Source organism: Talpa europaea (assembly GCF_964194135.1).
Source record: "Talpa europaea genome assembly, chromosome: 9".
Classification (NCBI taxonomy): domain Eukaryota; kingdom Metazoa; phylum Chordata; class Mammalia; order Eulipotyphla; family Talpidae; genus Talpa; species Talpa europaea.
In genome coordinates, this window is record NC_140076.1 from 55,405,092 (window position 1) to 55,415,537 (window position 10,446).

At 43.5% G+C, this 10,446-nt stretch overlaps 1 protein-coding gene across 3 annotated transcripts; it reads right to left on the bottom strand.

The window, feature by feature from the left end:
- Window positions 1-968: 968 nt before the first annotated feature.
- On the bottom strand, window positions 969-3,454 carry GADD45A (growth arrest and DNA damage inducible alpha; the record flags this gene model as incomplete). Of its 3 annotated transcripts, XM_084241775.1 has the most annotated exons (4): window positions 3,217-3,454; window positions 2,588-2,689; window positions 2,146-2,365; window positions 969-1,082 (listed from the first exon to the last, which is right to left on the bottom strand). In XM_084241775.1, exons 1-4 carry the CDS (start codon window positions 3,258-3,260, stop codon window positions 969-971), a joined length of 480 nt encoding a protein of 159 aa, XP_084097901.1. In that variant the 5' UTR covers window positions 3,261-3,454. The 3 variants fall into 3 exon arrangements, with proteins under 3 accessions (XP_084097901.1, XP_084097902.1, XP_084097903.1); XM_084241776.1 differs by lacking the exon at window positions 2,588-2,689; XM_084241777.1 differs by lacking the exon at window positions 2,146-2,365 and having other exon boundaries at window positions 1,046-1,082.
- Between the last annotated feature and the right edge of the window lie 6,992 nt (window positions 3,455-10,446).

The window sequence follows — 10,446 nt, forward strand, 5'->3', positions numbered from 1 at the left end:
AGTAAAAACCTCACTGGTCTTACAGGTAGCTGTGATCACTCTTCTCTGCTTTCATAGCATTTTGCATATAACCTTATTGTCAGATTAATACTTAACTGCAATAATTTACTAGTTTTTGCAAGTTCAGTTTCTTAACACTTTCATAACTGCAACCCCACTCCTCACAAATCACCTTTGTTTTTCTGACTTAGGATGTAGCATAGAGAAAGGCATCAGTAAAATGTCTATTCAATAGCAAAAAAATAAAATTATGCCATGTTGACTTCAAATGATTATAAGTGGGAAATGTACATACATATTTATGTGTAGACACATATACCATTATAGGATTTCAGAGGGTTTTGATTTTTCCATATGAAGTGTTTAAAGTCCAGTTAAAAGAAACAAATACACATGAAGAAATGATGCAATTGTTCCATACCAGTTTATTGTAGGTATTGTGTTTCAAAAAATTTATAGCATAAATAACCTTTCATGTCATAAAATAACTTAGTACAATTTATAATAAAACTTTGAGAATTTAACATCTCATCAAAATACAATAAAATATGGTTTTAAAATATGATTAACCCTTTCTGCTTTTCTTTTGCTTGAGGGCATATAAACCAAAAGTACCCAACTACGGCCAAACATTTAAACTTTAACAAAGCATATTTGGTTTATTTTAATGTAACTCAACCATCCTAATTTAATACATAGTTTGTTGTCCTTCCTGTGTGGTTCTTTGTAATTTTTGTTCTTTTGACTTGTATTTGTTTCAACACAGCTTCCTTCTTCATTTTCAACTCTTTCCATCTGCAAAGTCATCTTATCTCCGGGCCCCCAGAACATGTAGTTGAACTCACTCAGCCCCTTGACATCAGTTTCTGTAATCCTTGCATCAGTGTGGGGAGTAACTGCTTGAGTAACTACAAAGGTATTTCAAAACTTCAGTGCAATTTGGTTCAGTTATTTTCATTCAGATGCCATCACCGTTCAGGGAGATTAATCACTGGAACCCACTGATCCATGTAGCGACTTTCCCGGCAAAAACAAATAAGTTGACTTAAGGCAGGATCTTTCCATTGTGATGAATGTGGATTCTGGTAACAAAATTAGAAAGAATTTACTGAAAAGAAAAAACTCAGCATTTGCTAAGAATTACACCACTCTTGAGGAGAAGATACTTGAACATTTTATACTTTGGCTGTGTGAGGTGGAGACAATCACGAAAAATAAAAATTTATTTGAGGTTAACTGGGTGCTCTGCAAAATCATTCTAATTCTTATAAAAAATGTACTATGCAAAGTCTGAACACAGGCAATCCACTGAACCATACGCATATGTTTGCATGATAACAGTAATCTGTTTTACATGAGTATCATTCACAGGTTTGTCCTACCAAACTTGCACCCTGGCGGAGACCTGAGCAAAACAATTTGGAGAAATATTTCCAAGTTGTGTATAAAAAGCTGAGAGCTGCATGGCAGTTAGCTAGAATTGCCACCTGTTTCCCTCCCAAAAGACAGAGTAGTATGTTTTAGGAGTAGCAAAATAACTATGCTGCCACCTAACTAGACCAGTCAAAGAGTAGTAAAATGTAAAAACCAAAGCTCTCACATTTCTGAAAATCAAGTCACTTAGCTACCAGACGCTTTTATCAGGAAAAAAGGTCCATTAAAAAAGTGCAAGATTGCAAAGAAAAAATTTCCACTCTATCCTCTTAATGTATTTCTAGGGAATTAATAAGGTCTGTCTCCTACACCATTTCTATTTTTAGCTTTGACTGGCAGAGAATGAAGCTGACTCCTTAATGAGGGTGAGCCAGGAATTTATTTGGCTTTATCTAATCTGCCCTGCTAAAGGAATTAGTCACAGGAGGTAGTGCAGATGTAGGTAGGGAGTAGCTGGGCTGACAGTGCTGACTCACAAGGATCCCTTCCGCTGCTGGCAGCCTCCAACGTGCTTAGACATGTTCTGTACCAGAGAAAATCCCGATGATGAAACTAGCACATCTCGGCTGAAAGTCCAGCCACACTCTCCAGGTTGCCATGCTCTTGACCCCCGCATGTTCTAGATTCTAGATCTGCAGGAAGACAACCTGGCCGGTGCGCACTTCCTTGCAGAGCTCTAACCCCGAGGGGCCAGCAGTCCCGATCTCTTACCGTCACCAGCACGCAATGCAGATCCGGGGGCTGCTGGGCGCCCTCGTCGGGCTCCAGGAGCAGGAGCTCCGCCAGGCGGCCCGGGTTGCTGACGCGCAGGATGTTAATGTCGTTCTCGCAGCAGAACGCCTGGATCAGGGTGAAGTGGATCTGCAGAGCCACGTCCCTGTCGTCGTCCTCGTCGGCCGCCAGCAGGCACAGCACCACGTTGTCGGGGTCGCTGCGGGCAGCAGGCGGGGCGGTGAGCGCAGCGGTGGCCCTCGCCACGGGGGGCGCCCCCCAAGTCCCAGGGATCGCGCCCCGGTGCGCCCGCTCCCCGCCAGGCAGGCAAACAGCCACCCCACCCCGTAGATGCGTGGCGGCAGGGACCGCGCGGCGGGTTAAGGGGCGACCCACCCACCGGGCTGGGGCGTGCAGAGGTGCACGCGGGGGACCCACTTACACGTTGAGCAGCTTGGCCGCCTCGTACACCCCGACGGTGATGGTGCGCTGACTCAGGGCTTTGCTGAGCACTTCCTCGAGGGCATCCCCCACCTTATCCATCCTGCACGCGGGCGGGACAAGGGGGGGGTCCGTCAGCCTGGACCTTCTCCCTAGGGAACCCCGCCGCCCCGCGCCCCGCCCCGCGACACTCCCTGGCGCATGCACGCGCCGCCGCGCGCCTCGGCCGGTCTGCAAACCCCGGGGTGCGTCCGCCCCGGGACCGTCACCCCCCATGACCCTTCGCACGCCCAGGGCCGAGCGTCCCGCGGGGAGACCCAGGAGTGTCACCCGCCGCCCTCCCCTCAGGGCACGGCACGTCCCTGGCGCTGGGCGCAGCAGCCGGAGGTGCCCAGCCGCGGGGGCCGGACGGGCAGGGACGGCCACTTCTGCCCTCGCCAAGGCCCGGAGGGGCTCGGTCAGGTGCGGGGCGCGCGCTCCGTCCCCCCGCGCCGCCGGGGGCCTGCCCCAAGGAGAAGGGCGGGAGGCGCCCTCTGCAAACTTGGAACGGCTCGCCCCCCTGCACGTCTTCCACAGCCCGCAGAGGCTTACAGCCGGCGGCACTTGAGGGAGAGGCGCCGGCGCACTCACCTTTCGGTCTTCTGCTCGCCAGTCGCGAATTCCTCCAAAGTCATATTGCAACTGCAGAGCCCCCACAGAGAGAGCGGCGTGCGGGCTGCTCCTGCCACCGCGGCGCGCGGGCGCCCGCTCTCTGCGCTCCCTCAGGCTTCACTTCAGCGCCCGCGCCGCGCCGACCGGCCCTCCCCGCGCTCGCTCGCCCGCCCGCCCGCTCCCGGCCCCGAGCCGCGCACCCGCCCAGACGCGCACTCGGCAGCTGCCTCACAGCCACTGAAGGACAAAGGCCTGGCTGGCGAGAGTTATCCTGCCTCGCCTAGCCAACCACCGCCCGCCTCATTTGCATGCGTGCAGCCATTGGCTATGCAAATAAGCCTGGGCCGACAATTTGACCCCAGCTCCTAGAACTGGGCGGGGAGGAGCGGAAGGGGGCGGAGCACACGGAAGGGATGCCTAAGGGGCGGAGGCGGTGCGGGGCTCCGGGAGGGCCAGGTCCCAAGCGCAGTCCTTATCCTGTTGGGCCGGTCCAGAGCAGAGGAGGTGTTTTCTGTGCAGGCTGCCAAATGTTTTTCTAGTTGGTGCACATTTTTTTATAGTCGTTTCATGTCTTTTGTTTTTAGGGGTTGCTATTAAAATCTATTTCCAGGGTTAATGCACCAAAGTCTAGTAATTATTAGTAAGCAGGTTACATAAAAAGAGTGTGTCCAGACCTCTGGGGCAAAGTTTACCTCAGAAGTGTTGTTTATGTAAGTTTAAGCAAAGCTGCTTATTAGTAGTAGTAGTATTTCGGTGCCTTGATGGCTGGTTTGATTTATTTTTGGAAGGTTGCAAGGGTTGGAGGCTCAAAAAAGAAAAATCAACACATTTGTGTTTGTTAGTGGCAGGGAACCAAGTTGGGATTTTTTCCACAGAAAGCAAAAAAGCTTCCCACCTGCCTAATGCAACTCTGAAAAACTGCGTTCATGAGGAGCTGATGACGCCTTGTGTGTATCCTAGCCTTAGCACCCAGATTCACCTTTCTCAGGGAGCCTTTCCTGAAGGAAGATGCCTGTGCACCCTCAGCTGCTAAGAGACAAATGTGTGACACCCACACTTGCCACAAGTCTAAATTCAAAATGCTCTCAATATGCCCTAAGCTTTCTTTCATAAGGCAAGTATGTCACTACCTTTCACAGAGAGCCTATGATCTCACTAAATTATTGATGTTAGATGCTGAATCATGAAGCTGAAGCTATAGGACCTTTTAGTCATATGCTAAAATTTCACCTTTGAGATAATGGCCACCTGTGGCTGGAAAGCAAGCAGTAGTTACATATTTTTAAAAAGCAAACTTTAATGTGTATACTTTCACTGAATAAGCTGAAAGTTCTTCCCTTATTTTTAACGAGTTTATGCAATAAATGCAAAAACATTCCTGAAACCTACTGAAGTCACCAAAATGTTTTGAATACCCCACATGTTAGCTAAAGTGAATTTTTGCAGAAGTACATGGGAGTTTCTGCAACTGCATGTTTCCATCATTCTAGACAAAATATTCTCTAGCTCTCTTGATCTTAATTTAGATGAATTAAGTGCCATTTTGCACTTAATCCATAGCTGCTTTGTTAGCAAGAGGCTATGTTTGAGTAAAGGAACCATGGTGGCCAATGCATAATTTACCCAAGGGTGTTTGTGCATTTCATATCTATGCCTTAAATCTTAATATGTGATAGCTTATTAAAGAATTCTTAAAATTGACATTTAGGTAGATACTGAGGCACTTTCAGTTTTGCAAAAAAAAAAAAAACCTAAATTACACAATCTGGCTTGACTCATCATTTGAACATTTTTGAACTCTTCCATAGAACTCCAAGGTTCCATCCACTAGGCATTTCTTAGAGCTTCCTTGGAAGAAAGTGTGAGCACAAGAAACTTACAAAAAATTAGGGAATGGTGAGTTTCTTGACAGCAAGAACTGTTACTTCATCAACTTGGTATTCTCAGCACCTAGTGCAATTACTGCATTTAGTAGAAGCACAGTCAATGTGTGTTGAATTGAATAAAATCTGAAAGTTAAAAAAGATCTCAGAATCCAGCAATCCTGGACATTGCATGAATTTTCTTTTTTTCTTTTTTTCTTTGTTAAAGATTTATTTTTATACAAGAGCTGGGGTACAGGCCTGAGGCACAGGAGGGTGAGAGGATCCACCAGAGAAAGAGCAGGAAGCAGAACAGGCAGATCTACTGAAATGCACTGCTGAGGGGAGTAGCAGGCGTGACAGGAGAGGTCTGCGTGCCATGTGGCATTCTCGCCTGCTGGTCGGGATCAAACCTACACTGCGGAGGCTGCAGACAGCTTCACAGCGCTGCACTCAACCCACTGCACCACCAGGAAGGCCCTGCATGAATTTTCTTTATGATATTTCACATTTAACTTTACTTCAAAAAACTTCTTTGGGGCCTCCCTGGTGGTGCAGGGGTTAAAGAGCACTATCAAGCTATCACCAGCCACTGCAGCATGAGTTCCATCCCCAGCAAGTCAGGGAGCAACCCACATGGCGCAGCAGACCTCTCCTGTCTCTCCCGCTGCTCCCCTCAGCAGTGTATTTCAATAGATCTGACTGTTCTGCTCCCCACTCTGTCTCTGGTGAATCCTCTCACCCACCCCACCTCTGACTAACACCCCAGTTTTTGTATGCATAAATAAATAAATCTTAAAAAAAAAACTTCTTCGATGGTCTACTATATACCAAGAACTATACATTCCTGGTCTTTTGTGTTTAAAGTGCTTACTTACCATCTAATTGGAATGTCTATGCCTGAACTAGACTTAGGGACAGAACAGTATGCACTGTCATCAGTTAGCTATGCTGAAAGTCCCATGACTTTAATCATCTGAATGGAAATGGCAGGAGAGTAGAACCCAAGCATTGTTTATGCAGGTTCTAAAGGGCCATTGCCCTAATATTGACCTAATCCAGTCACTATATGCAGTAAAAATGTGGTATAAAAATAAAAATGGTTACTTCTTAATCCCTCACTCAAACACTATCCTTCACACTATACTTGGCCTCACAGGAAAGTGATTTGTTCAAGTGTTGTGGGACTGTCCTTTGTGAGAGAAGCCTAGCCTTCCAGTATTCAAAAATACTCATTTGTCATACTTTCTGACTCAGATATGTTACATCATTTTGCCTCACTGCTGAGTCTACCTAGAATGTTTCATCAGTGATTATCCTCAGAATTGGTCCTCAGAGCTGGAAGTTGAAGCTGCATTTAGCTACAATTGCATTGCAGTTACACATTAGGATGATCATAGATGATTTATTTATAAATACTTATTAGTTCTGAGGGAACTTGGTATACAGTGATAGATCATATCTATTTCTGTAGACTAATACAGAATAATTATGTATGTTTATGTGTACATATACACAATTTTTTAAAGATTTATTTATTTATGCATATAAGAGCTGGGGTACAGGCCAGAGGTGTAGGGGGGTGAGAGGATTCACCAGAGACAGAGTGGGGAACAGAATAGGCAGATTGACCGGAGTACACTGCTGAGGGGAGCAGCAGGTGAGTCAGGAGAGGTCTGCTGTGCCATGTGGGTTGGTCCCTGGCAGGCCTGGGGATCGAACTCATGCTGCGAGCTTGTGGACAGCTTCATAGGTTGTGTCTTAACCCCTTGCACCACCAGGGAGGCCCTACACACATATTTTTTAAATAACTTCAGTATGTGAGATCATTTTTAAAATTACCCAGGTAACCCCAAACGCTTCAACTGGACAAGACTAGAATGACCTTGCAGTAATATTTGTAAGGATGCCAAATGTTTGTATTTGGAAATCAGATGGAAATATGTACTCAAGAATTGTTTATTTTAGCTACTACTACCTAATGAATTTTAGGAGACATTTGATACTTTTCTCACTTTTATCAAATATATCCCTATCACTGGTTCTATAGTACACTGTAGTTCTATAGTATAATATAAATTTTCTTTCCTTCAAACATTAGGCAATCCTTTAGCATCTGAAAGAAATATGATGCTTATTATTTCAATATGAGAGAGATCATTGATCCCATTAAAGAAGATCCATTAGACTATGACATATGTATCTAGAATTGTTTATATTTTATCTTATAGTTTAAAATCATAAGGTTCCTGGTGTATTTTGTATGTTTGTATGTTTCTAAAGGCAGGCCTGGAATTTCCCTCATTTTTCTCCCGTAGAAGATTGTTCTGACAAGATTTACTGCCGCCTAAAAATGTTATTTCTTAGGATTAATACTATCATTTGAATTTAACATGAATATTTAGTTTCTTGGGCCATCACTGTGCTAGGCAAATTCTAAGATGATCTCATGATCTTTACTGGTGTAAGCTTTTTAGAAATCTCTTCCTTTGAATGTGGGCAAAACCAGTGACTTATTAACCAATAGAAAACGACAATGGTGTTGGGCTATCACACCCAGTACTATATTCTATGGCAAAGGAGAAAGGACTCTGGAGATGTTATTAAGGTCCTCAATCAGTTGACTTGAAGTTATTCGAAGGGGAGATTGTGCAGGAGGCAAGTCATTCAGAAGAGGACTTGGGCCTCCTCTGAAGAGAGATTAAGGCATCCAGAGACTCTCTCCTATTACTAGTTTGGAAGAAATAAGTTTCCATGAGTTCTGTATCTGCAAGGAAATGAATTTTGCCAGCAACCTGAGGGGTTTGAAATGGATCCTTCTCTCTTTGAGCCTTTAGATGAGAATGCAACCTAGCCAACACTGATTTTAGCCTTTGGAGACCCTGAGAACCCAACTAAGCCTGGAATTTGGACCTGCAGAAATTGTGAGATAATAAATGAGTGTTTTTAAACCACTATGTTTGTGGTAATTTGTTACGTTGCATCAAAACCTAAAACAGGGCTTCCCTGGTGGCACAGGGGTTAAAAACAGTGCTATCAAGCTATGGACAACCACTTCAGCACGAGTTCGATCCCCAGCCAGCCAGGGAGCAACCCACATGGCTCAGAGACCTCTCCTGCCTTGCCCACTGCTCCCCTCAGCAGTGTATTTCAGTGGATCCTCCTGTTCTACTTCACACTCTGTCTCCGGTGAATCCTCTCACCCCCCGCGTCTCTGGCTTACACCCCAGTTCTTGTATGCATAAATAAATAAATCTTAAAAAAAGAAACCTAAAACAATTCCTTAAGTTCCATTTGTATGTTCAATAAATCCTTACCCATGGAAATTCTCAGTTAATAATATTCATGGCAATGGAGTTGAGGTTCTGTTGAGCTTTAGGTCAACCATCTGTCTGGCCATCAGCTGTTCACATTTCACTAGCCATGTAGGTACAAACCAATCAATGAAGGGACTTACTTGGGCATTTTTCCAGAACCTCCTTACTGCATGTCCCCACCTCCCCACTGTGGTAAGTGGGTGTCAGAAGACTTCTGTTGTGGTAAGAATGCTCTATGGGTAAATAACTGCTTATGGGCCAATCACTACAGAGGAAGATAAGTGGTCTTAGTTGGTTATTAGCCATTAATAGTTTATTTTGGTATCTTGAACAATTTTTAAATTTTCTGTCTATGAAATAAAAGAGCTGATTCTCTTCACCCATCTACTTATTACAAAGTTTTCTTCTTTCTAACTCATATGTTCAGTCCTTGGACTTCTGCTGTTTTCTATCTACACTCAGTTCTCCTGGTGACCTCATTGGTCTGATGGCTTTAAATATTTATATGCTGATGATTCCAAAATCTATTCCCAATCTGGTCAGTCATCTTTCTGAATCTCAGGTTTACTCATCATTTCTGCCTCAATATGCAAAAAGCATCATAAGCATCACAAACTTACAATGACTTACAATGACAAACTTGACAAAAGTTGACCTCCTGATTATCTTCCTATAGGTCAATGGTAGTTCCATTGTTCCTGTTATTCAGCCCCCAGATTATGGGATCATCCTTGACTTCTTTTCTTCACCACCCACATCCATTTCATCAGTAAATCGTGTCATCTTTAGTTCAGAATTAAAAATAATTCAACCACTTCTCATGGCTACCACCACCATCATCTCCCACTTGGGTAAATGCTACAACTGGTCTCTCTCTTTCTCTGATTTCATCCTTTTTCTCCTCATCTCCAGAAGCCAAAGCAGTCCTAAAAATAGCAAGTCAAATCACAGCAAATTTTCTGACCCAAACTCACCAATGGGAACAACTTTTCACTTAAAGTAAAAGGCACAGTGCTTACAATGGCTTAACAAGGCCTATAAAACCTATTCATTATAATGACAATGCTCTAATACTAATGGTGGTGATAATTGCACAACTCTATTAAATATTAAAAACTATTGAATGATATATGTAGGGTGAATTATATGAAATGTGAACCATATCTTTATAAAGCAGCTATTAAAACAACAATCAGACCCCTATACCAGCCTCACTTTCTCCCATGCTCATTCCTCTTTAGCTATATTGGCCTTCCTTTTGCCTCAGATCCTTTGCATTGACTGCATGCCTGGAATATTCTTTCTCCTGATCACCATATTGCTCCCTCCCTTCAAATTCCCCTCTTAATAAACCCTTTCCCTGCCCACTCTGTTTAAGTTACAATACTTTTCCTCCTGACTTTACTAATTCTCTAAGCCCTGCTCGCTATCTTTTTTTGAAGTTATATTACTGATCACTTTCTAACATACATATTTTCTTTTTTTCTATTATCTGGTTACTCTCTCCTGCCCAATCTACTCCCCAAGTCTAAGTTCAATGGAGTAGAATTTGTTTTATTCACTGGTTTATCCCTAGGTAGTTAAAATAGTACACAGAGTGGACCCTCACTAAATATTTATTGAATTAGATATTGTTGACTAAATAAATACATTGTACAGATTTAAAGATGTGATTAATGAACTAGAACATAAAGGCACACATTTTCTGTTCTGTTCTTATGTATTAGAAAGTAAGCTATCTTGCTTGAATTCCTGCTTCTATTGGTTGTATTTTTTTCATTACAGTGGGTTTTGTAGACTTGTTTGCATTTTATATTCTTTTTCATACCTTCTTCAACTCCACTCCAACTATTCCCGACAGTTTTTTCAGGAGCTATAAATTGGCCCATTTTGTAAACTAAGAATTTGTTACCTTTACCGTCTGTATTGTATATACATATAAAACCCAATAGATTAAAAGGTACTTCATTGCCAAACTTCAAGGCTTGTTCTTTTAGTGTAACACGAAGAGATTATAAATGATGAGGAAA